General features: G+C 44.9%; 2 protein-coding genes across 2 annotated transcripts in view; one reads left to right on the top strand and one right to left on the bottom strand.

Annotated features, from left to right (window-relative positions):
* Positions 1-248, bottom strand: part of T265_00144 (hypothetical protein) — a gene marked incomplete at both ends in the record, with an annotated part of 6,212 nt that extends 5,964 nt beyond the window's left edge. Inside the window, one exon of the mRNA XM_009163801.1 lies at positions 145-248. Coding sequence (XP_009162065.1) covers positions 145-248 — 104 coding nt within the window. The remainder of the gene's footprint in view (positions 1-144) is intronic.
* The window catches only part of T265_12461 (hypothetical protein), a gene marked incomplete at both ends in the record, with an annotated part of 27,413 nt that extends 7,951 nt beyond the window's left edge, over positions 1-19,462 (top strand). The window contains 10 exons of the mRNA XM_009163877.1: positions 1,053-1,191; positions 2,791-2,936; positions 5,318-5,441; positions 8,332-8,450; positions 9,305-9,647; positions 9,850-10,106; positions 13,534-13,648; positions 15,861-16,184; positions 18,329-18,398; positions 19,428-19,462. Coding sequence (XP_009162141.1) covers positions 1,053-1,191; positions 2,791-2,936; positions 5,318-5,441; positions 8,332-8,450; positions 9,305-9,647; positions 9,850-10,106; positions 13,534-13,648; positions 15,861-16,184; positions 18,329-18,398; positions 19,428-19,462 — 1,672 coding nt within the window. The remainder of the gene's footprint in view (positions 1-1,052; positions 1,192-2,790; positions 2,937-5,317; positions 5,442-8,331; positions 8,451-9,304; positions 9,648-9,849; positions 10,107-13,533; positions 13,649-15,860; positions 16,185-18,328; positions 18,399-19,427) is intronic.
* Between the last annotated feature and the right edge of the window lie 7,930 nt (positions 19,463-27,392).

Below are 27,392 nucleotides of genomic sequence, written 5' to 3'. Positions count from 1 at the left end.
ATAAAGAAAGCTTCTTATTATCACAGGGCCTTGGATTTTTCTCTGGATTGGGTACTTTGGCCTTTCTTTTTCCGTACACTGGGAAATAATTGTGAACATAACGAATTTAGGGTTTGTTATCAGTACTGAGAGCACTGAACTCACTGATCGTTGCCACCCACAAGAGCTGCTAACTTGGTAATTGAAAGATATTCCCGAAGGCACTCGAACCGCCGAACTCGCAATCCCATCCTTAGACTTTCGTTCATGTCACATGTACCCGTACCTCTCATTTTAACATTTATTACCCTCCCACACACACATCTCAGTCTTTCAGATCTTTAGACGATATCAGCGTGTGGCTTTTGGAATTCACACAAGAGCCTCGCTAATGCCACTGATGGACACCAATTGTTAATCCACTAGGCGGAGGTATAATGAATCACCTGTGAGGTTCAGGAGCATAAATGTGTCAGACAACAGGCGTCTTCGGTAGCCCAGCCTGTAGAGCACCCTAGGGCAAGGGAATAACTTATTAGACTAGATTTATCTTTTCGTTCACACTACGTGCATCTGGACTCTTTAGTTCAAAGTTTATCGTTTTCTTTTAGACAGCGCCGATCCCAGTTTAGACACTGCTACTTACTACTTTCTGCTGCCAGGTGTCGCGGTGACCTAATTTACCATATAAACCTCTGAACTCAACCTCACCTCTTGGTCATTAGAGTGATTTTTCTCGACCTTCTCATGTTATGCTTGCTTGTGAGCACGTATCTCCTGCACTCCATAAAAAACCGTTCAGCTGTAGCACTCTTCCGGTGCCTAGCAGCCATGCCACCCGAAGGAAGCACGAGGGCTGGGATACTGCCAGGTTGCCCAAGCCTAGACAGGGGAAGTCGAGTGGTGGAGGTGGGATTCGAACCACGGACCTTCCGGTCAGTAAATTCGCGCTCTTACCACTTGGGCCGTCTCGCCCCATGTGGACATTGAAATAATTTTATTCACGAATTTCTACCCTATATATCAGTCAGGCAGTGGTGCTTCTGTCTTCTTGCTATCGTTATCATCTCTAGATATCTTGGAGAGGTGCTCAACCAACAGAAGGAGCGATGGGAACTTCAGCTCAAGGGAGCAGGTCCAACTCCATTCTCACGAAGTGCTGACGGACGGAAAGTTCTGCGTTCTAGCCTCCGCGAGTTTCTTTGCAGTGAAGTGAGTTTGTCCGTCTGTTCGACGACGTAATGTAATCTACTTTCTTTGGAAAATGTTCTCAATATCGAGCCTGAAAGCAAACTACGAATAGGTAACTCGCGAGGAGGCACTGACTTGCGCTCCAAACACCCGTGATATCACCTAATTGATGAGGGATATCGGACAACTCAGTACCGGTTTTGCCCGTAGTGGGACTTGTCAGTATGTCTAGTCCTCCGATTTTCATCATTTTTCGACACTCATTTGAAGGTCAAACAGTGCTGACAGGAGACTCGACTAAAACTCTCTCTTAGACTACGCGTAACGTATTTGGCCTCCACTTCGTGGCTAGCCGTGCCTTGCCTTAGTAAGACCGACATTGAACGAGCCTACGACCCTAGTGCTTTTATACAAAATGCTTCGGGGTCTGATGACAATTGCGCGCCGCGTTTGCCCGTCGAATTAGCTGTCCATTATCCTGTCCTAACCCTGATATCTACTGTATATAAATACCCGACGACATACGCGAAATAGTTTCATTCAATCTATCCGGTTGCGCTTCTTTTTGCTCTCATAAAACTCATAAGAATAGCTGGATGCATAAAATTTCCAAATTTTACTGGAAGACTCGGGACAAGACCTAATTAATGAGTCTAATAATGGTAGTAGGTTGTCCAAGAGTTTTCATGAACCCTATAATTAGTTCGACGAATTCGCGAGTACATGTAGGAACAACGAGACTATGGAAGCAGGGACCAATTCGTCATTCAGATTCGTTCCTTAGCAAAACAAGAGGTAACACGGAAAATGAACTTCCCATGATACATTTTCTGCAAACAGCTGCACCTCAGTGGCCGGACATTCCTATTATGTACCCTTAGACAGTCCGGAATCGCTGCAACCACCAACCATTCGTACTTATGAGCGGCCGACTGTTGTTGCCATTTGGTATCAAGTTTTTGGCACATCTTTTAGATCGAGACCAACCACCACCCGGCAGTTGGGGTGGTTTTGAAGCCAAATTGCTTATTACGCCGTAGTTGAACTTGTTCCCAATGGAAGACTATCACTTGGCGACAAGTGAGATTACTTTGATGTACAATGCGCATATCGCTAATTGTAGTAGTTATCTGACAACTGTGATGAAAACCACTCTTATTATTTCACCTTAAGGTATTGCATGTTTGACTCTGTTGACCGCGAATCACTGCGGGCAACCCTACCAGATAAGTGTGCGCTGCGAAACTCGTGAGACTTTTTAATGCGCGCCACTCATCAGTGAAATCCCAAGTCCATGTATATGGTCAAGGAACCTCTTTTGGTATCATGTCTGATGTGCGATTGCTGACTGTTACCCGTGATCTCTAAGTTTACATTCTACTGATCACCAGAACGGGAATTGGAGGGATACTCTGGTGACACTGTCCTATTGTGCGAGATATGGGCATCATAGCCTTTTACTGACTCAGCGAGTTGACAAAGCTCACTTTGGTGATTTGGACCTTTGAAAAACCGGGCCTCAATAACTGCATGAACACAACAGTCTTTGGCATAACTACTCTTTACAATGCGGTATTCTACCGCCAATCACGCTGTTTGTTACTCCATGTCGTTCATTAGACCATGTACCACCTGGGTGTACCAACGACGCGTGCGTTAAGCGTGGTCACCTCTGACACAAGGGTACCGCGTGACGTGTTCTACACTGGCAAAGTAATTTTGGAGCGGGCTTCGATCACTGCTCGTGTGGCACCAACTTTCATAAGGTGAGTTCGTTTCACACATTTCAGTTAGCTGGGGTAGTCACATTTTCCACATTCTTTGTGTCAATTTCTTTCGGAACCGGTATGATTATTTGGGGCTTGCATCCCTTGATCGCTTTCCGATATACCTCTACTCCCGCTGTAACTCAAGGGTTGCGTGTGACAATGTGTTTTGCGGACGTAATGATTCATTAAGAGAGATGCTGCCGGTGGCTTGTATATGGTTAGCAGCATTTCTGCTGTCCTTATTTTTCTGGTCAGGGGCAGAGAACCTGTCGCTAAATCAACAGATCGAGAACTATGAGGTTTTCAAGCTGAAAAGTAAATGTGACCGTCGATTTTGATATCCCGGTTACCTGGTTTGAAGGTGTAAGGGATATTGAACCTATTGAAATCTCACAAACACCTCTTGGTCGTTACTAGTCCCGTTTTGTTCACGAAAATTTCGCAGACTGCAAGGCTTTTATTTGGAATGAACTATCTGAAAATGTTGTATGTTGTTCGTTTGGATGTAATAGCTCTCTACAAGATGTGGACGACGGGTTAAGCAACTTCACTCGTAGAAAAATTCATACCGGAGATAGTTGTCAACCGGTGTTCAATGACTGAGGCTTCTGTCATGTCTGATTCCAGCCTAGACTAGGTAATTAAGGTGTTTCATTTCAATGTCACTATCTCGCAATGATCTGCAGATACTATGTGTAATTCACCAACTGAGTAGTTCCCATCCCAACGTTTTCCGACATCTTTCTTAAAAAATAAGATTTGATAATGTGGATCTGTGTCGTTGAGGTGAACTTGTATGGAGGGATTATTGAAAAGTGTCTAACCCAGTTGACCTAAAGAGGATGTGCACCATGTCTAAATGGTTTACCGAGGAATCCTGTATGTCATACTTAATTCCAAGCTTACGGGAATTCCACACAGTCCAGTCTAGAAGTTTAGGGCAGATGACCAGGCGTAAGGAACGTACACCAAGGCGAAGCAGTACCGCCTAGATCCTTGAGAGGGCGTTGCCATGAGGATTGCACGGGAACGGTTTATCCCGGATGGAATCCAGAACTGCGGGTGTGGTTAAAGTCGAACAATAAGTCGAAAAACGAATAAAGAGCACACATGCAAGTTTCAAATGAAAGAACACGACATTAGTGAATAGGACTAGGTAGAGTGGGTGAGCGACACCAAGAGGCGAGTTAAAGGTGAAGCAAAAGGAATGGGTTGCAATCCAGACCGGGAGATTTTGATGCGTCAATGAACGCCTCTTAGTGGTAATGTGGGTAGGGACAGATGAGTGGTGGCTTATGGGTAAGGTGGGGCAGATTTTGGAAGAGGTGTGGTTGCAGTGGAGGCAAAAGACTGGACAAAGGTTTCAGATTTTCCTTATCATATGGATTTAATACCTTCTTGAGAATAGGACTGGGAGGAGAGACGGGTTGGCAGCCGACGGTCTTTTTAAGAAGCCAGCAGTTTCGTCAGACAATTGACCAGTCTCGTCGATCGTGGTAGTGCAAGAGTTCCGAGCGATTACCTAGTCGGAACGTGTATTTGGACAGAGGTGCGTTCGCCAACATTCATAAAATCGATTCGTTTTGCATACTGCTCGGCTTAGGAAAAGTGCAAGCTAAATTGCAGTATGTCACCACAAGGAACACAATATACTCGTTGATGCATTAGTTGAAATACAAATTCCCTGGAGATAACAGGTACATAAACTACGCATGTTGTCTAAGTTGACAGAAAGTGATGCGTGTAATAAGCGGAACTTAATTGCTCCAAGTGATCAGACGATGGTCAGATGAACAGATTGAGGTGGACAAACCGGCAGAGCATGAATCAGCATCAATACTTAAGGTCCGATCGATGATCGCCGTCACGGTCTTGGATTCCTGTTTTGAACAAGAATTTTGCAATTTCTAAATCTAAGCTCCAGGGCCTGCTGGGTCGAGTGGACAGACATAGTGTTGTGCATTGAAGTCGCTGACAGTGCACAGTCGAGCGGTGAGGCTTAACCGTGTGATAGCTTCGAAGTCTTCATTTGACAGAGAAGAAAGTTGTTCAACTTATTGCACAGTTGTCTTGAGTGGGATTACCACCATAATTTCATATGATGAAAGCAGTCTTGAGGGTTTTCTCTCGGTGCACTTCGAGCGCACTTTACCGGTACACAAGACTGGATTCCGGATGTTTGATTCTCCTGAGGGGGCTGTGATATCTTTGCAGAGAGTTTGCGCTCAGTAAACCACCGTTCTTTTCCGTTGAGTGGTAACTCTTATCAGGAGACTTGAAGCTACCGTCAATTAGTTGTGCAACGCATGGATTCTCTAGGCTGTCACGTTTACTATCAGGTTTTGCGTACTGTGCCATCCCTGTATTAACTCTTTCAGATTTGGATCCTTCGAAATTACAAAACCCTCGAGTTCGTCTCTTGAACGTCATGGTCCAAGCGTCGGTAATCGCACCATAGTTTCACAGTTGACCGCGTACGTGATTGAAAACTTCTACCCCGCTGTAAGTATAGTCAGTTCCCTAGTTGACATCAGCTCACGTAGGTGGTTGTTTCTAGTAGGAATGAGCTGTAAGTCTGCCATACCAGACTGGTTAGATCCGCACCACTGGAGACTGGGTTGACACAAACATGGTACCGCTCAACCCTGAAATACAGTTTTCTCATTACTCAGAGTCTGATTTACTTGGATTGATTACTGATGAAAACAACGTAAGAGCAGAGTTTTATAGCTCAACGTTGCGATTACGGCGGGTGACTCGTCGGGAGTGAAACACATCCTAATGGCTATTCCGATTAGTTCAATCCTGATGACGGTCACACGTAATATTCGAAACGTTGAGTTATAAAAATACGCTCTTGACGTTGCTTTTCCACAAATGAATCCGAATAAATGTCTTATACAACACTATCTATCTGAATACGGTGCTCACAGTCTCGGGTCCGATTTGCCCTTTTGCAGTGAACCCAGAAGAAAGACTTGAAGACCGACAGCTCTATACCCAGTTTTCACACGTTCTTCTCCCCTTTGATGCACACACAGCGCCCCCTCCTCCCCAAAGAGGAAATGGGCTTTTAGATCTCTTCGGGTAGGCTGCAACACCAGTACACCGGGAATGTCACAGAAAATGATGGAATGATTTCCAGACAAAACACTCCATAGTTTTCGACTCAGCCTGTTTCCAGACGTACATAGTATAACTTTTGTCGCATACTCCAAATACAAACACAAGTTTGAGATCAAAGCACACCGTTTAGGCTCACTTGTTGTCCGAACGGCGTTGTTTGGTGTCTAGCCTATATCTTGTTTTTTATGGGTCTCCCAATCGTAATCTAGAGTTGGTATCGGCTCACCAAGAATCTGCAGTGTCGTGCCCAAAAATCCCCCTCACCATTACCGGCCACTCGATAGTTAGCTTCCGTTTGGGGTTTAAATAGTCCAAGGTCACGCTACTGGCAATTTGTAACGCAGGCTTTACTTATCTGTCAGAAAACTGTCCTTACTATAAAGCCAAAATGGCTGGTATGTGCCGTATGAGCATCCAACTACTATCTATCAAGGAAGGTTAGTTTTCCATTTCAAACTTCCTTTGGCAGAAGGTTCTCGGGGGCGAGATGGCCCAAGTGGTTAGAGCGCGAATTTACTGACCGGAAGGTCCGTGGTTCGAACCCGACCTCCGCCACTCGACTTCCCCTTTCTAGGCTTGGGCGACCTGGCAGTTTCCCACCCCTCGTGCTTCCTCCGGGTGGCATGGCAGCTAGGCACCGGAAGGTTGTTACAGTTGAACGATTTATTATTATTTATTTAGAAGGTTCTCGGGGTGGAGGGTGGGGTACTAAATGAGAGGTTACATTCAAATGGAGTACTGTGGAACCTTCCGGCTTTCATGGCTGACGTCAACATGATTACTTTCGTACGTGGCTGGAGACTCAACAGCGCGTGTGGTCAGTGTGTCGTCACTTCCTGGTCAGACTACCTAGTTAATTTCTGTCTGTCCCGAGCTGAGCTTTTGTTGAATAAGACCCGCACCGTATGCTGGATCAATTTTGTTGATGAGGTCCTTCTCTGACATGGTGCTCATAGGTGTTTATTTCAGTGCTGGTTACTGCTGCTTCTGTTTCCGTTGGCATGCAACAAAATGACTGCTCGTGGCCGAATCTTGGGGCCAAAAAGGTGTGGTAGAGCTTTGGGATTTTGGCCAAATGTTGTCCTTTACAAAATTTACCACCCGGCTCTTTAACAGTTATTTATATTTACAGTAATTAACATGAACCTCTTCAACCGTCTTTCCGGTTGAATTTTCCCATAAATCAGGGACTTTGTCGCCTTTCTTGTGATGAGGAATGGCTCCCCGGTTAACAAAATCCCAGGCTGTTTATGGGAATGGGGTGGTGTCCTAGGGAGTAGGAGATCCCATAGAAATTTGGTGAGGGTGCTTGCTGCAAACTCTTCTGATTATGACCTTTTCAGGAAGGTGGTGTCTCTTTTGGGAGTAGGGAAATTATTGTATTTTGAAGGTAACTCACTCAAGCATTTGGCTCTGTTAGGTCTGAAGTCGTTCATTCTAGACACCATCGATTGGAGACCATACAAATATTATCTCTATGCTACGTTGCTTAGTGATGCCGTTTGCGTTTTTACTGAATGTTTTACTCTCCTATCGATGAAATCCCGTTGCGGAAGAGCAATCCCTGCAGTTGTCCCATGGATTATCCATCGGACTTAATTGTTGTTGACCCCCTCAGGTCCGTTGAGTCGGTCTCACGCTTTGGGATCTCATCTTCCTTTCCCTTTCAAGATGACCGTACGGTTACTAACTTGAAATTGTCGTGGGTTGCCTCCTAGAGGAAACTGTTATTATGTGCGTTAGAGTTAAGCCAAATGGACCAAGCTACACGGATCATTTTTTATGGCGAAATATCCCATCTCCAGCATTTAGCCCCGTAACTTAACCCGCACAGTTAACATCCCATCCAGAATTCATGAAGATATCAACCGGGCTATTCCTGGAAGTGTCATCCTTGGGAAGACGTACCTCAAAAGCGTTTAAATTGGTCCACGTCACTGGTCTATTATCCTAAATCAACACGTCTGCTGTATGTACTCCTTAATGATACCTGTGTTCGTCGGCAGGTACCCAAAGGAAACTAGCGTCTGGATACTTTCTGTCAGCGAGCATTCGTAAGACATAAATATACCGGAAAACTTCATTACCATGGTACTTGCTACCTCCCAAAAGTCCCTTTATTTCTTCTACTAGGCTAATGCGTGAACACGTTCAGCAAGCGCGTGCCTAGTTAATAAGCATTGTTGATATATGCATACGAAATGTTATAAACACGCCATTACTATACGCTGACCAGTCTGTTGGTTCTCTCAATTCCTCCTCACAGATTTGGCAAACACGGGATTCATCCAATCCGGTAACTCTTTATCTAGACTTTTTCGAGCAAGTGGTTAAAAGAACGGCAGAACTGGTGGCCTGTTGGCAAACCATCGGATTCTGTCACGGGTAACTATCTGATCTCTTTTACCTCTTCTGTTTTGTCTGATGAGCTTTTCCATTATTTTATGATGGTTAAAAGAACGGCAGAACTGGTGGCCTGTTGGCAAACCATCGGATTCTGTCACGGGTAACTATCTGATCTCTTTTACCTCTTCTGTTTTGTCTGATGAGCTTTTCCATATATTTTATGATGATGGACTCTTGTGTTGAAGATCTCAGTGCAACTTAGTGCTCTTTGGATGAATGACGTTATGACAAAATCAAGACCAGTCGTGTTTTCTCAATAGCTGAGTAAAATATAGTGCATGTCTTCCTTTTCGTCGTGCTTTGTATCTCGTTGAAGCCTCTCACCTCTGTTAAGCGAACTGTGGCCCGTTCTAAATCTCTTGCTGTCGAATTCCATTTCTCCGTGACTGCTTTTCCTTGCTCAACTATTGAACTTCACTATCCATTACAGCAAGAACTAAACCTTTGTGTATTGGCCGCTCACCTGCATCAAAGCGGCTGAATCTTTCTACTCAGCTCAGAGTCCACTTGTTCTCTCATCCTTGCTGTGTTCGTTACGAAAACCCTAATCCTTAGGGCATCATAGTCATTTGTAACCCTGGAGTTTGGGAAGAAATCTTTTCCAGAGAACAATTTTGTTGTTTATTGAGAATGATTAGGGAACAAGACCACAGTAGCTTCTCTTCTTTTCGATGAATTAGTGGTTGATACTGAAATGAAAAGCCTCGAAACACTCAATATCATCGATGAGTTCAAACAAGTAGGCAAATACCATCGCCCAGGCGAATGCGCGCATATTAGTATAGGTTTCGACGCTTTACGTTTGTTTTCGGGTATTTTCAAAAATCCCTCAGCGTACTGAATACGGACAACATGAGCATTCTGGGCCTTACAATCGATTACGGGCCGTTTGGCTTCATCGACCGGTTCATGTGGGACCACGTGTGTAATGCCTCTGACACTGATGGACGCTATAGCTACGCACAACAGCCCTCTATATGCGCTTGGAATTGTGCTCGCCTTGCAGAATGCTTGGTTCGGGCAGTCGTGGATGTCACATCACCTCCGGGACAATCAGAAAATGAAGAATCCCGCAAGTCCCAAGAAACAGAGTTAATGCAGTGCTTCATGGATCGATTGACAGCCACTTTTATACCAACGTTTCAGCAATGCTACGTCGATAAAATGAGGAAAAAGGTAGGCTTCCGTGCTTCACGAGACCTCAGTTTTCGAAATGACTACCGCTTATGACAACTAGCTGTGTTTTTCGTCCACTTCGACTGGTTCTTTTTTGATCTCATTTTGTCTTCCACTTTTGCTCATCATGAGCCACCTCTCTCTACTCGCACAGCGGAGTGACTATGGTCTTGTGTACATATTGCATCTGTTTGCACTGCAGCTGGGTCTTCTTGGTCCACCAGTCATGGGTACAGACGATTCAGACGAGCAGTTGTTCAAGTCCCTATTCGACACAATGGAACAAACTGGTGCAGATTTCACAAACACATTTATTGTCCTGGAGGAAACCGTGGAATCCGGTGCTTCTATTGGGGTCGGTTCCTCCGAACCCATTTGTCTCAGTCCGGACATCGTAGTCCAAGAATGTTGTTCGCTCGATGAGCTTATGGATGCCTACGAGCCGTCTAGTTCTGATATGTGAGTCCCCCTACCCTCGGGATGTCAGTCACACAACGTTCAAACACCTGCGTAGTTTAGAGCACCCAGTGGTTATGCATAAATGACCGGAACATTAGCTAAGAGCTCTGGAATCACTATAAGCTGTCCCTTTAATGGTTATCGGGCGACCGATGCTTACGTTCCAACAGGTTATTTCTTTTGTAGTGCTCCTCTGAATGACTGTGTTTGTGGTGCAGTTACCCCGTTTTGGAGAGACCACTTTAAAAGACCAGTCAAACAATATCTCCTGATTGCCTTTTCCGAAGAGGATTTTGCAGTTGAAGAGTAATACAGGCGACCAGTTTAAATTGGTATACTGACCTGTCAGTTTGTATGCTGAATTTGATAACTTTGTTTCAAACATCGTTGAGTCTGATTGGTTGTTGATAGTCCTGAGAAGCCGTTGGTTACCCTAATTCCTGGTTACCTGTTTCTTTTTGACTTCTTATAATCTGAGTTCTCTAGCCCCACACCAGAATTCCTCTCCCATTGATGTGTTCGGCTCATCTTCACAGTTGACGTTTTCGCAAGGAAATCATTAAGACGCCTTTTTCACTTACCGTTTTGCTGACCGTTGCTTTCTTAGAGCCAGTCGATTGTATCTGTTGATTTAGGGCGTGACTATCTCCGGTAACAAAAGCCTTCTCCATCTCCCGAGCTTTTGAAGACTACCAAAGCTCTTGGTCTCTAGGCTCTTCACTATTCGGCGTTCGAGGGATTTGCGTGCTCCGTCGTACTCGTTGTCTGCTGGTGTGGAATTCTCGGCATCGATCAGGACTAGCGATCTCGACGATATCCAGTGGTCATTTGGTCGTATCGGTGGGGCGAGATGGCTCAGTGGTTAGAGCGTAAATTTGCTGACCGGAAGGTCTGTGGTTCGAATCCCACTTCTGCCTCTCGACTTCCCCTGTCTAGGCTTGGGCAACCTGGCAGTATCCCAGCCCTCGTGCTTCCTTCCGGTGAAATGACAGTTACGCACCGGAAGGGGGCTACAGCTGAACTTATAGGAGAGGTCGGACAGATGGCACTGAACGCCGCTAGCATAGCTCCTTTCACATTTTGCAATGCTTCATCCACGTGCTCGGTGCTAGTACAGTATTAGTTTACTGTGGAGAGTTGTTGGGCTAGCTCAGAGCGATACTGTTAAGCTATGATAGCTCTTCGAAAATAGTGGATTGGCATGCTTCTTGCTGAATTGCGTGCACGCACCATGGCGTGATCAGAATCAAGTTGTGTGGGCAATCTTGAATTGTAACTCTCCACCGGCGGCTGATAGCTACGTGATCCAACTGGATCTATGGTTGACTGCAGTTGTTGGCCGCCAGATTACGCGATGCGAACGTTTATGCTGAAAGTTCGTACTGACCAGAAACAGTTAATGATTAGCACACACTTGAGGGAGTCGCCCTCTGCTATCTGTGCGACGAGCATCGACTCAGAATAGACCGCCCAGGTGTAATTCCAAGAAGTTCAGATGACTGACTTGAGCTGTCATGTCACCCGCAAGGATCACAATGCCAGTGCTTCTTGCTCGACGAATGAGCCCAGATAGCTCTCGATAGAAAGTATTCTCAGCATCAGAACTAGTCGGGGCATAAGCTGACACTACAAACGGACAGTCGAGAGACAGTAAGCTTGGTTGAGCTAGATAACCGGACAACGCAAAGACGGCTGTTAACTGGGATCCAATCCAACAAAGCGCGTTCGGTTCTGGGGCTGAGTGCAACTCCAAGCCATATATTCCACGAGTCATCACTTCTGGGTCACCGGACTCCCGGAGGGAGAAAGGTGAGAGAGTCTATCTTTGATGTTCTGAGATGCATAACCATGTTTTAGTCTTGTATGTGTGTTTCGGTGATAGAGCGTACATATGTTTTATGGATGTGTAAATTCTGACGCCTTCTGAATGCGCCATTGGCAACAGGCATTCGGCCAATACTAGGTCATGATCTGCTGTTGGGTCCAGACTTTCGACTAATCAGATCTTGGCTTGATGCCGGACCGGCAAGCCTCCCGAACTTTGGGCAATCTTTCGCGGGATAAACTTCTCGGCCGTAGTAGCACCTGACTGCGGTAAAGCGGGATCCGTGTGGAATTCCGCCTAACAGTCTGATTTTATAGTAGGGAGGGGTTAGGAAGGCATATCATTGGACACAGAACTGTGCGGGCAGATGGTGCTTCCCAGTTGCTTAGGCCAAGAAATGGGGTTCGGTTGAGATATCTCACCTTAAGCCTTTGACTCAAAAGTTTGACCCGCTAGGCAGCGAGCAATGGGGTTTCCTTTGGATGCTCTTTCAGGCGTCGATGACTCAATATTCTGACCTGCTTGGTTGCAGGGGGTCGGCCTAACCCGAGAGCGCAGTGAGTAAGGCACTACTGTCTCATTCCTGATGCGGCTGTGCACAGCAGGTGCCTTTTAAGCAGCACCGGACTTTTTGGTTTCAAAAATATTTTGACCGTATTGGATAATGCACTGACGGTCACGGTCAACCGTCGGGCGATTGGAATGTATGGCTTTTAGGGCCGATCTTTTTTTAACCCGTCCTTCCTCGAGGGAAAGTGGCATCGGTGCTTTCATGGATATGGAAATGCTGGCCGCCTGGAGGAAACACCTCGCTGTCTTTCCACTCATATCACAGAAGATTGTACCTTTTCACCCCCAGACCGCGTCGTAGCACGATTACTCGTAGTACGAGGTTTCGCTGCTCTTTGTCTGACTGCTCCCCTTTGACCTTCTTGGCAAGATTGCACCTTGTGGAACAAAGTTCTAGCCAGTGTAGCCTGCGGGTTCATTGCAGCACTCAAGCCTCACAGCTTTAGGTTGAGGGTGAATGAACTTGATATAATACAACTTTTCAGTTGATTTACTGACGTGGAATAATCAGCTTCTATGAACTCCTTTGTTGTTTTCTATTCTTGCTTGATATTGACCAAAGATGGAAAATATACCAACAGAAATACCTAGTCAAACAACTAGTCCCAATCGGTCGTCAAGCATTGTGCTTAGAACCTCTGTAACTCACCGTAGTTCTAGGTTAAAACTAGCGCATAGCTTATGTTATCTCGATTGTGAACGACATGTCCACAAGAAATTTGTCAATCACGTAGGGATAGTGACACAACATGCGTTAGCAATCATCATTTCGAAAAAAACGTCACTGGCTTCTGCACACTTGTTTAGCGATCTGATTATTTCAAGTTTTAACCAGTACCGGTGACTCGCATATGGCACATTGTCGAGCCTCGTACAAACTTCAGATAACTCAGATATCCCTTGTCTGCAGTGTTTTAGTGGAAGTTTTACTAGGATTTTTTTCATTTTCGGAAGCCATCACATATGTGCTTTTAGGTTCCTGCTTTCGTCTCCCACGTCAATTCAGCTAACATTCATTTTGTTTTCTTTCAGTCAACAAGAAATGCTGCTTCGGTTCACTAGATTTGGCCGACAGTTTTTGGATCGTTTGAATCAGACTAAGGTTCTGAAACCGCAAGAGAAGGCAGCTCGAAGACAAGCGCTACAGGTTCGTCGGTCGTACAAGATTTGTCCTCCGAGGTTATTATGTTGTAGTTGCAGCTCTAGTTTTGTTGAGTTCTATTTTAGTTGTCATAATTCAACCCAATGGGCCATTTCTGCTCTTAAGTTTTCTTTTAGAGCTAGTAAGAACCCCTGAACCACAAAAGTCAGGTGTCCCTTGACCGTCCTGCTAATTTGCAGAGTCTCACTGTGCATTTTCGTTATATTTACATCCCTACTTTTCGTGCTTCGTCAGTTGTTAGGGTCGCTCTGTGTGAGCTGACTTAAAACCCACGTTTTCTTGCAGTGAGATTTGTCGTGTTAAGGAGAATGGTAAGGGTTGTTGAACTGTTCGCCAAGCTCAACCAACACCACTTCAAAGCCACAAGACTCTACTTCAACCACGCTGTCTATTCGACGAGTCCTGATAAGGATAAACCGACTACCTTAATTCCCGAGTATAAATTTGGTAGGCTTCTGTTAGCTCAAATTCATAAGGCTACCTGCTGCAGCACAATAAGTGTACCGCGTCAAACTGAATATTATGATTGTTTTCGGAGCGGTAACGTTCGGTTCAAGTTATCGAACAGGAAAGGACATGGGAATGGTTGAAAGGGGTCTGGCAGAAATAGTGGAAGCTGTAAATGTGAAAAAGAACGAAATAGACATCCAAAGTTTATTCCATTATTTCTGCTAAATTAGAGGTGGAGGGGGGCGAGATTGCTCAAGTAGTTAGAGCGCGAATTTACTGATCGGAAGGTCCGTGGTTTGAACCCGACCTCCGCCACTCGACTTCCCCTGTCTAGGCCTGACAGTATTCCAGCCCTCGTGCTTTCTTCGGGTAGCATGTCAGCTAGGCACCGGAAGGGTGTTACAGCTGAAGGGTTTATTATTTTTAGAGGTGGTTTTAAACCCATTTTTTCCATGCATAAAACTGTTTTTGGTCTCCTGATGACAAACTTGTCTGCCAAGAGAAAGACACTGAATCTATTCTGGCGAACAGTGACTCTAGATACGTCTAGTATTCCTGTACATCAAGTGTCTGTGCACTACTTTGTTATGGTTGTTTCAGGTCGTTTGTCAGCCGTTATAAAAAAGTTACTAGTAAGTATTTTGAGCTGTGTTGCTTATTATCTCTAACTGTTCGTGTATAAAAAAACTAAATCGTTCAGCCGTGACACCATTCCGGTGCCTAGCTGGCATGCCAACCGAAGGAAGCAAGAGGGCTGGGATACTTCCGGGTTGCCCAAGCCTAGACAGGGGAAGTCGAGAGGCAGAGGTCGGGTTCGAACCACGGACTTTCTGGTCACTTGAGCCATTTCGCCCCAAACTGTTCGTGTGCTTCCCCGCCTACACTTGTATTCCTATCCCTAGTTGGGAGTGGTCGGAGTACACAGACTGTCCATTACCGACAGAACTGTTATTCTCAATGCTTTGAATAGACTCGTCAAATCACTTGCATCGAACGAAATCACGCGAGCGCAAACAATATTCGAACTATCGCCTGTCCTTCACGCTTATTTAAAAATCAGAAGCCGTTACCAGCTGATTGTTGGGTTGTTGAGCAACTTGAGTCAAGTGAAAAGCTGCGTTTGCAACATTATTTAGATTTAAACCCATGCTCAGATCTGTTGTGTCTAGGTGATCGCATTCATCACGTGGGTCCGGTAATGAGAGGTCTGCTCTGGGCCATGGCACTAATTGCGTGCCATAGTGATATGAGGGTAATAGTATCGGAGTCTACAATCGGAAAAGCTGCTTTTTTCTAATGTGTGCGGGTCGAGATGGCACGGACGCTAAACTTTGGTCTTGCTCGGATAGCCGTTGTTCCACTCTGACCCAATTACTCCTCAAGGTTAAAAAGGATAGTGGTACTAATTTGTGTGTGCTTTAATGTAAGCTGATGTGTTTTGGTGGGAAATGTTGATATAACTGCGTATCTAACAGAGAAAGACGCCAGTGCTGGTTTACTACAGTAACTTCTGCGTACCATGCAGCCTTCTACTAAATTTTGGCTTTCAATGTAAATGCTTACCTAGTAAGTGCATTAATTCCACGGTTCACTTCATCTAATTCGTATCGAATGTAAGATGTTGCAAAATTATGTCAGTTCCAGTAATTCTGTCGGTGTTCATTTTCCGTATTTGTTTCTAGGTTGTCTGTGGGAACCGCCGCTTCACATGAAGTATACTGAAAGTGCATCCTCCCTTCCATTTCAGAACATGTCAGAAGCTGATAAGGCGTCGCATGATCGAGCTCTGTGGAAAATCTGGTTAGATGCGTATTCCGAGAGGCTTTCGCATGACATTCAGGTCAAACCGAAGGCTTCTATCGCTGACCGATTAAAATTAATGCGCTCAGTGAATCCACGCATTGTCCTAAGAAACTACATGGCTGAAGAAGCGATCAGAGCAGCTGAGTCTGGTGATTTCGCGGTTGTTCGACAGCTATTGGATGATCTTCGCCGGCCTTATTTGTACTCTGACCACCAACTCCACAGAACCCGATTTAGTGAACACTCCCCAGAAGACATGACTAACGAAGTGAGCGGTTCAGTTCTCAGTGTGACATTCCCATTGCAACTACAAACCACACACGCGTGCGCAGCGCTTTATGCTGTGCGTTATTTGAGCGCAAGCGGTTGTTTGTACGTTACCTATGGATTGGTATATTTGAAGGAGGGGGAGCAGGACGTAGAGTTAGGATAAGGGGTTCTCCCCGGTTAATTTTTCTGTGTTGGTCTAATGGACTGTTGTGGTCAACATCAACAAAATGACTGACACAATCTCCGTCATTGGAGAATCAGATGTCAAGTCATATATATATATTCCTTCCTGTGTGAATTCGGCCTCATTTGAAGTGCGTGTGCATTCTGAAAGCCCACGTGATCCTGCCTGCGGGGATGAGCCCGAATCACCACACTTTCTGTTGTTGTCAGGTCTCTCCGGCCCTAAAGGGGCGTGACATTTGTCTTGATTCTGAAAGCCCTGCGTGTATCTGTGGTCAGTTTGAGCATTGGATCATGTAAACAAATTTAGTGCGGCCATCGTTTGCAGCCCGACCGTTCCACGCCGAACGTCATCCATGCGAATTCTTCGGTCATGATTTATCCTCTGGTTTATCGGCAAGGTAATTGAGCAACGGATTGGTAAGTTGTTATAGACCTCTCAATGGTAGTCACGGTCATTGGGCTTCTTCGTTAATGAATAGCGCTCGTATTACTTTTTGTCAGTATTTTTAGACCAGTGAACTTTCATGGATAAGCCGTGTGATGGTATGGTTTCTCGGTCTAGTCTAGCGCTGAAGTTCGTCTCGTTCCTGACTTTTTCATGATCTTTGTGGACTACTTGAATTTGAAGAAATTAGTTACAATTCAAGGCTGACGACGTCCTGCTTCAGAAGCTTTGTGACACCGATAAACAGTGCCTGTGAATGTCTCCCACTCAGGTTTCGTTTTTTCCGACCTGGAAGTGTGTGAACACCACTCGCGACCTCCAACAAATGCTTCCTATAAACTCCTCAACTGTCGACCACCGGTCATGTGATTGTGAACATTTGCGATCATCGTCCAAACGATGCTGTTCACTCTTACCATATAAATCCCGCGCAGTTGATCTGGACTGCGCGAAAAGCAACTGACCCCAGTTGCCACATCGCCCATACGAACCATCTTAACTAACCGTAATGCGGTTTCGTGAACAAGCATCTCCGTCTTTTCGGCTATCCTAGCTGCAACCGCCTAATGATGGAAACAGACTAAACAACTAGGACTACAACAGCTTTTTTACGGAAAAGCTAATAGAAAAGTGGAAAGAACATCGTGGTATTTGAAGCCCATTTGTGAACTTGAATCCAGGCTGTTCGATCGGTGTTTGGTTGGTGTTGGCTATACCACGTGACCGAACATTCTAGAATCGTTAGTCGTCGCTGATGGTCTGCTTGAGGGTCCAATCAGCAGCTGGCTTGTGCGGTCGGGAGTCTCGAAGGCTTTTCTTGTGCAATTCGGAGTGGAATTGGAGGTCCTCGATAACCTTGGGACACTAGGATTATTTTCATGATTCTGACCTCCCGGACAGATTTATTCATGCTTGAGGAGCTCTGCTAGCTTCGGACTCTAAAAGGAGGTGAACCAGTTTACTCACTGCATTGGTAAAGATTGATAACTTGTCTCTTTTCATATTTGGCATTAAACAGTAGACTGTCGGAGCGCTTTTAGAGAAAATAATGCTCAAAGTAAGGTAAATTTCAAATCACTTAATTATTAATTTGCTATATCCCATCCAGATTTGTGTCTTCGGCTGTGCTAGAAATGGTGAAAAATAAACCTCTTAAAAACCGAATATATGGTAATATATTTTTGATTTCGACGAAATCAGTTTTTGTTTTACGCCACAACCCAACACTGTGATCAACCGATTCGGTACCTTCATTGTTCGGGGCTACTTGCCGTTGGGAGCATTGCAAGACCCGTTGCCTGGACACTTTTGACCATGAGCATGAAATGTATCTCCGAGTTTAGAAACGGTATCGTTTTTCCTAACGCTTCTCCACTTATGGTGGTGCCTCATCTTAGACATTTACTGCCTTGTTTTGATCTTGTTTGCTCGTTAGGCTGATGATTAATGACGCTCTGGAAGGAATTTTCTCGACCGCCCTGACGTTGACCATATTTTTACTCTATTTTCAGCCTGCTACCAGTGGTTCTCACACTCAGCATCACGCAGTTTGTCATCGAGTTCGTCCTCCTGAATGGGCACGTGAACTCCGCGTCACATGATCCTCCTAAGCGATCGCAGAGGCTCATATATTGGTCTCCGACGTTCCAAGTCGAACACATTTGTTCGCGCCTCAGAAAACAGTTAAGTTTTGTGTATGCGATTCTCTCTTCCCTGCTGTTCAACTAGTGTACTGCATCTACCTTATGCAATTAATTTTACTCCGTATTCCTTCCCGAACTGGGATTTATGGAACTACTTCCTCCTCAAGAAACTCAGCAACATTCCTGAGATTATTACTCTCTATTCTGTGAGTGTCCCCACAACATCACGCCTGTGGAATTCCTCCAGTTTGGCACTGGCCTGCAGCCCAGTTGACCTTTGCGCATAGATTTTCAAGAGGCACTTTTCTGTTCATTTGATAGCAAGATCGCAGGAATGCGACGAGTTCGTAACAAGCAAAACTGTGACCGCGGACCTGAGCAGCTTTTCATGGCTTACTACAAGTCACCTGCCAAAGCTTTCATGGTTTAGAGATCTCATGCTGTCAGACAGAATATTCGTAGATTTCTCGGTTGACCGAGAAATTTTTTTGATAAAAATATCCCTTGGGATAACTGCTAAAAATTGGTGCATGTCATCCCAATCAGCAGAGTGATGACGCCAGAATATTGGACGAGAAAAGAAGTAGGTTATAGGAGACAGTGTGGGGGAACACCGAGGTGCTTATATAGGTTACCTGATGGGGTATGTCACCACCACTGATACCGAATCATCCCGTCTCAGTCGCTCCAAAATGCAGTAAAACCAAATACTACTGGTAATCGACCGCTGTGAATAGGCATGATGCTATTTAATGTTTAGTGATATCCGCATTTGACTCACCATTTGTTTTCTGAGTTTCTATGTTCGTGGACTTTCAAAGGGCAACTTGCCCGTGACCCTTCGAAGTGACATTCACTGGGAACAATTGTATGTAGCTTGGCATTCTTGATTATGTTTTACGCAACAGTCCCATTTTATCCACTTCGCTTTCCACAAGCGGCTGATCACTGTTTTTGTTCCTTTCAGACGGTTCCTGTTGCATTGCCTTCGATTCTGAATGACGCCATGGTCTTCAATACTGCAAGTCCAGACTAGTGGCTGATGATCTAGGTGATGCCGTGGAACATTACCTCCTTGACCTCTTGATTATTCTTAGATTGCGAAGTCATTTTTATGCTCTTGTTTATAATTCTCTGTTGTTTCTCATGCTTGAATGTCTTTCGTTTTGAATGTCACCTGCTTGTTATTGCACTTTTTATGATAAAATTCACTACCAGCTCGATCTAATGATTATCTGACTAGTCTATCCGGTGCTTCCACGGGTTTTGGACTGCCCTGTGCCGTTCGGTGGACCTCATAGACATTAGTTGTCAGGGAGCCCGTTAAAAACTTTATTTTGTTGTAACCGGTACCATCCATGTGTTGTTCAATTCTCCCACCTGCAGACCCGCTTTAGTTCTGTCTTCTGGTAGCGCAAAGAGAAAAATCTGCCAATCTCCTTGGGTTGAATCACCCACCCTGCATCGCAGTTGGTTTCGGGTTTTGCTTTTTGGTGAAGTCTTTGTGAATTGCATATGGTACGTACAACTAGCTTGATCATACCATAGAACATCCACTAAACGGGTGGCACGCAGATCATGAAGTGGTGTAAGCAAGACCAACAGAAGGTGCACAACCTAAGTATTGGACAAAACTTACTCTGCTACAGAGCTTGGCTGCCCGAACGGCTAATTTTCACCACACAAACTCATGGTAGATTTTCGAAACTGTCCTGCCGTCGTTGCGAATAATATTGAAAGGTACATTTTGCGCTGTCTGTCGGAAGCATCAAAACAAAGTGGTCGAACTTTGATAATACCAGTCTGACCACAAGCTGGCCAACTGAGTTTTTACGATTACATGTTTCTGAGTTTCGTTCAGGATTTTCGCACATATTTCCAATAACAAAGATGATACAAGGTTATTGACGTAATACGCTACTCATAAGGTTGCTGCAAATTCTTCGACAGTCCACGACCGGTTTCGCTCTTCTTGGGGTTCATCGAGTAGGCGCGATCCCCGAGTTTTCGTCAATTTTACGTTCTACATGAATCTAAATTGCATGAAATTAGCGAAGAACACTCGTTTGCAAACCAATTTGGTTTTGCGGGAGACTCACCTGGAACCAGGCTGGATCTCACGTTTACGGTGCTTTTAAGATTGTTTCCACACGCTTCGTTGAAATTGGGCATCTTTCCCTGCACATCTGTTGCTTAAGTATCAATGGAACCATCTTCTATATGTGTTACTGTAGCCTGCATGGGCCCGTCTTCCCGGCAAGCTTCTCTAAGTCAATACTCTTCTTACAAGATTTACACCCTTTGCCATTTGACTGAAAGCTTTGTTACAGAACAGAGTTTGGACATAAATATTGGCTTTTCGGTGGATTTATGCTTTCGCGTGACTTGTCGGCTGAGCTAAATTTCAGGTGTCACCCATTCTCTAATTCGGAGGTTATCCAGTCGGTGGCAATGGATGTTTTCAAATAGGCATTAGAAGTCCAGATTTTTACAGTGATTTCAAGGATTAGAACTACAGAGTTTGAATTCTGAGGGCACATTTGCTGTAGTGAGTTAGTGAACAGTACCCTCGCCTTGGTTCTCACTAAACTACACCGTGGCCCAATTTTGAGCGGACCTTGGATGGAGGCGCCAGAATGCAGTGCTCCTCGTAATGGCAGCTGGACCGCTTTGCGGTATCGAAGCTGCTGGTGTGTTTATAAGAATTTAGTCTATGTGGGATACGAGACTCGTGGATAGATGTGCAACATTGTTCCATTCAATGGAGGAGGCGGTCCTGTTTATCTGTTTCATCTGTGTCCATACAAAGGGGACTGTTTAATCACCTACTATTTATTGTTACTTTGCGTGATCTACGCTCGAAGTATATGGATGAGTCTAATCAACTACGGCACTGTGACCTAGTATGCTACCTTTTTCAAACTGATTAATGCTCAACCAAGTGCGTTTTGACATAAAGATACTTGAGGAGAGCAAAGAAACTTCTCAATCGTTTTCTCATCCATACATCCAGTAATCCAGCTAGAAACGTATTTTCCTCTCAACTTCATGAATCAATCATTTTTGGATAGCGTTCGATGATAGTCTGTCCATGTCTTCCAAACCTTTGACATGCACATGCCACAGTTTTGGACCCTGGTCGCCGTTCATAATGTAGATCACGATTGCGTTTGGACCTGTCGAGGCCGTATCAGTCTTCATGCATGACGCTGCATCTTTCGGGAAGTTTTGTTTCGTGCCAGAGAATAACCTGGGTGTGATTTTGGGTAAACATAATTGAAACACCTATTTTGAAGTCACTGACTCGAGAGCCTTTAAAGTAAACTGGTGCTACTGACCCAAACAAACGCTTTAAGTGCTTTGGGAATCTATTAGACTGCGCACATCAACATTTTTCTACTTGTACAACCGGGGATTATCGTTCACCCTTGCAGCTCTTCGCTCACCAGTCCTCCACGCCCATCGAATAATCCAGTGCGATCAACCCATTTGCCAGTCTCCTAGACATTGTTCCGCGTCTAAATCATCGCTCAGATGAGTAAACCAAAATGATCGCTTACAAACCCCAAAAGATCTAATCCGTATTGTCCATGCTCTACACCAAATTGGACAAAAGCCATCGTTTTCTGAAACCTTGTTCTTAATTTCTGTCGATGAATGGTGTCTCTGAAACACGCGTAAAAGACGCCACCGCGGTCGTTCATCTCAAGCCACTTAGGACGAGCTAAAATATTTCACTTTTCTGGCATTTAGTGATCCTGACGCAATGGCTTGATATTTACGGTGTGGCAGTTGCGATCGGTCCCAAGGCTGAAAGCAATCTGAAATGAATCCTTTGCGCTGTGCAGCTGTCTGGTGAAGAGAGAGTTTGATCTGTCGCTACTGCTTCGGTCAGCAAGGATATAGTCCTTGCGGGTAATATGAACACCGAAGTTGGACAACCAAGCCCGACAGAAGCACAACCAGTTGGTAGATTTTAAGTCGATGCGCGGCGTACGACAACGTGGAGTGAGTTCTTCAACTGTGTGCTAATCATCGTCTGTTTCTGACCAGTACGAGCTTCCAGCACAAATACTCAATGAGAGTTGCTCGTTCCCTCTAGGGTACGGAACTTAATTCGAATCATGCCATTAAGCGGGTCTTGGTATCCGTTTCTGTCAGCATTATGCGTGCCAAGGCAAAGTCATTCCATTCATCGACTTCGAGATGGTCTGGCCAGGATGGTGCTGGAAACGCACAGTCATGCGGATGACGAAGGTTACTGGAAGTTGAAGGGAAGCGAATCAAGCATCATGTGTCCTCAGTTTTCAGAACTGCTTGCCCAAGCCATCCGAAGTCAGCAGATCATATTGCTGCCTACCTGCGACTGTGATCATCATCATTATCAGCTGTAAGAACCGCGTCCTGGTTATACAGCGGTTGTAGCTGCCACAGTTTCGTTCACCGATGATTTGGGGAAGTGGCGAACACATCCTTTAAACCGGATAATCAAGAGTTTGAAGAATCTGAGGAATCTGGAGAATCGCCTTCAATGCGCAGCTACGCAGTCCTCGAACTAACGGAAAGTACCATCGCCTCCAATGCTCGGTTCTGTGTTCCACATTGACCCTTTTCTCTGATGATCTAAACAGGTAACCGGAACCAATGTACCCTTGTTACATGGTTTATTGCTGACGAACTGAACGGAACTGACTGGAGTGTTTGTAGCTCACGTCGTATAGATGAGTGTTATTTTTGTGTGGTGAGCAGACGGAAGGATGCCTTAAGCTAATCATTCCGTATGATTTCTAACAAAAGTCCCTCATATGGACGCATCTGGGTGGATAAGAGAGGTGTGTTGTAGGTTGATGTGGGATCAATAGGATTTGAATCATCATTTGACCAGTCTTTCTCACTTTTTGACGCGATTATTCTAGTTGGCCCACACCAGACAGTGGATGTAAGATGAGTATACTCCACCAGTGCACACTAGATGCACCTGAACTACCAAGTCTGAACGGACGAGCATGTTAGCACTTGAACAATGCTGCTGGTTTTTCCAACACCTGGAAGATTGTGACAGACAGGTTGGTCGGTTAAATGTGAGGATTCTTATGACCCGGCTTTGGAAGATGAACTATTTCGCGTCACATTACTCCTACCTGTCCGGTTCTGCATTCGTGATCAATCAGAAGCCGTGCAGTTCTGTTTCTCGTCGATGTCTGTGAACCCACTGAGTGACTCGTTTTTGTGAGTCCTCACTCATAGAAGCCAGAACACGGGTCATAGTAGTGGCGGATGAAATAAGTGGTGTTGCTCGGACACTGCTGCCTTCATAAGAACGTGCACCCAAGTGTGTGATTTATCTAGATGATGGAAACGAGATTGTATTGGAAAGGTTTTTGCAAACGTAAATTAAAATTAAAGGTAGTAATATAGTGTTTGACGGCCCAACAGTGGTATACCGCGTTAACTGCCTTCGTTTCTGCGTGCTGCCCAGTATGACTTAAAAACAGTTAGCAGTCACGTTATTTTCATTCCTAATGCGCGTCACTAAGACCCCTCCCCTGGATAACCTTTGTCAGAAAGGGCTGTTAAATTGTCTGGATTAAATGGCCACTTTTTTAGAAGGCAAGCATCTGGACCTCAGTCGGGGAGCTACTGGTAACTGTTCGTTCACCAAGTGGACTCGTTCGCCCTACCTCCGTAGCAATCGCTGTGGTCCTTGGGGGCTATTTTTGCTGCATTTGATTCCGGCTACTGAAATAAGTAAGTAGCTGGGAAGCAAGCGTCTAACCAGCAACCAGCGCAGTGTCTCCCATTCCTCTAACTGTTTACGGGGACATGAAATTTAATGAGTGATCAGACAATCGAAATACTAGCTAGGAAACTGTTTATTTCTACAAATTATTTTCCTGAAGCAAGGGGCAGTAGTACTGAAGTAAATGTAGCCTCAACAGAGGGATAGCTCTCAGTAGTCACATGAGACATGCACACATGCGCGCTTTCCTCCGGTGGTGCTAGCTTCGCATTCAGTAAAGACTTGTCAGAGGAAAAACTTTATACGCTCTATCTCCTCACCCTAATGGCATACTCATAACGCAAGACTACTTCTGTTGAGTGAGCTACACTGGTGAAAAAGGTGGAGCAGAGTTTCTCGTTGCACATATTCGGAAACAGCACATGTACAGGTGGCGAGGACTGGAAGACAGCAGCCGATGTGAAGGTGCCATAGGGTTCTGTGCTAGGCCATGTGGTCAAATTCATCAAAAACAAGTGAGCGTTTCGATTTGCCCATTCAGTGCATGCGATTCGAGTGAGGACGATCAAGGCCATGCCACCAGCAACCATGGAGGCACCATGGCTTCTACATCATCATCAGTTCCTAGCTTGATAATAATCTGCACTTTGCTCCAATGAAAGTTCAAGCAAGGGGATGTAATAGCTTGATAATAATCTGCACTTTGCTCCAAGCAAGGGGATGTAACAGACGCCCCACCATTTAGCTACAACTATGCTTCCACGCTGTCTTTTATTTTTTGTGTGTGACATATTTACATTGAAAAGGCATGTGCCATAAAAGCCTCTGTATACTGGCTACACATCCTTTCTAGTGCCTTGGATTATGGGAAAATCATTGTTTCACTTCATTGCTCTTTTTTTCTGGCAATACTTCAAGCATCTGGTCCAAAGTCGTTCGCACATGCTGGTTTTCAGCACTCATTCGATTGCTCATCTCCGGCTGCAAATTAATCTAGACTATCAGTTTTCATCCACATTCGATAGTTTTTTTCTTGTTTCCCTCCGTAATTCCGGTTCTAGCTGACCGTAAAGGCTTTCAAGGTTATGCAGTCGAAGTCCGGAAATACGAAATCGGCTTTTCTGTCGGTAAACCATATCACACGGCGTCAGCAGGTGACATATGATCCACGTTTTCCGTAACATTCATGGGTCGTGGGAAACGCACAAGTTGGCACATGAGACAAGCATCGAATAAACCGCTGGCGTTCAGTAACACGTATGACATCCAAGCGGGTGGAAGAAAGTGTAAATTAATCCATACTATGAAAGAATTTCTTGCAGCAGCGATCAAAATTTCCCATTCCCAGAGTTTAGTCTCTAGAGACTTGCAAGTACGCCACGGGAACAAATACCCCGGTACAGGGTGTAGGTGATAAAACTTACCACAACTATCAGTAAATCGCGAGTAATTTATCAAATGTCTCGAGATTGTCTGTATGCCACCCATTTTGCTGAAGTTCGTCAACGTGACATCGAAATCGAGGGATAAGATCGAGTCATTAGTCTCGGCAAATTTACTGTACAAAGGACTTTGTAAAAGCACATAGATTCCACTATGAAGGAAAACCCCTATACGGAAGACAATTTTCTTGAACCTGAACAGTTTACTCAAAGAGAAATCCGCAAGCTTGTGAGCGCTTGACTGAAGACCAACCGATCTGGATTGTGTTCAGTACGGACTTTGTTCACCAAAATCGTTCAAACATGATCAACGTTCCCTTACTTAACCTTATTTTCCACCTGACCAGGTAGACCTGACAGCATGTACGGGGCATGTGGTGGGTATGACTCAGCCCAACCGTTACAACCAAGTACCGGTTGTTTGTGTTCCTCTCAAAGCTGAGCTGCACTGTCGCCTGGTAGAGCCATAATCGCATTCGACCCAGCGTCATTCGGTTCCAGCACTTTTTTCGCTGTGACTTTGGCTTACAATCGATTGTCGTGTGTAATGAAGACCTAATTAGCATAAATAGAGTGAACGTGATCAAAATTTTCTGACTGCAGCACGTGGAAACATTCACGCTAATTTTGAAGGGACCTAAATAGGGTCGATGTAGCTCAACAAGGATCCCAGCTATGTAAGGAGGTGGTCCAACTTCGTTCATTTTGAAGAAAGCCAAATCCCCTAGGGGAAAACCTCCTTCACTAGAGTGCCACTTCAGTTGGTGCGTAGGTAATCTCTAGAGAACAGTTACTTTATGAATTGACCTATGGATGTTAAAGTACACTGACAGCTCTAATCACTTGGTAATGGATTAATACAAGCAGCTGGCCTGTGCGCATGGTTGGGATCACCTAAATGATCGTGACGTGCAAAACAGTGTCTGCTGCGCCAGTGTTTATCTGGAGATGAGAGCTGTAGACAGCAGGTGATGATACAGTAAGATTTGTTGTGTGTATAGTAACGGAGTTGTGTTCTAATCCACTGTTTGGGTCGTTCCGACGACTTACTATCGATTCGAGTTGTCAAGTGCATATAATCCATATGGCTGCATTCCTGTTATCAAACAGCAGACTTCACCCACTATAATGGATGTGCGTATTCTGATTACCGATGGAAAGTGCAAACAAATGGGATGACCTAATCTCGTCTAGTGCTAATGGGTCGGTGCGGCTTAAACAGCAAATGTTTTTACGTATGTCGAAATTGAGGACCCAAGCATTCATGCGTGACCGGCAGATTGATATTCAGAATCTGAACCCACCGACGGCACTATGCAATAATTTGCACGCAATAGGACAAGAATAGGAGCATATGGCTTCCTTTGAGTAGCCGTCTTCCTTTTCGAAGTGACCACACAGTGTGTCCGCCTGACCACAAGCGGTACTCTGTACTCTCGAGGTCGCTTCTTCGGGGAAAGTTCTCACGTCATTCTATACGACAACCTGGTGCATTGTGACTAATTTTATTTCAGTTTTCGGGTGATTTATATCAAGTGAGGGAGCGGTTGTGTGTAAAAGCTTCGGAGAAAACGTGCCGGAAACTCACGGGAATAGTTACCGGCACAAAAGATTTCATTGACCGACGTCGTCGCTATGAATGTTATTAACTTGTCGTTGACTAGATCGTGTGAGCTACCAACAGCAAAGTAATCAAAGCAATAAATTCCTTGTAATGACACCATCGTGTATAAATCGGCGCGTACCAACC

Source organism: Opisthorchis viverrini, assembly GCF_000715545.1.
Source record: "Opisthorchis viverrini unplaced genomic scaffold opera_v5_1, whole genome shotgun sequence".
NCBI classification, from domain to species: Eukaryota; Metazoa; Platyhelminthes; class Trematoda; order Opisthorchiida; family Opisthorchiidae; genus Opisthorchis; species Opisthorchis viverrini.
This window is presented reverse-complemented; position numbering and strand designations above follow the sequence as displayed.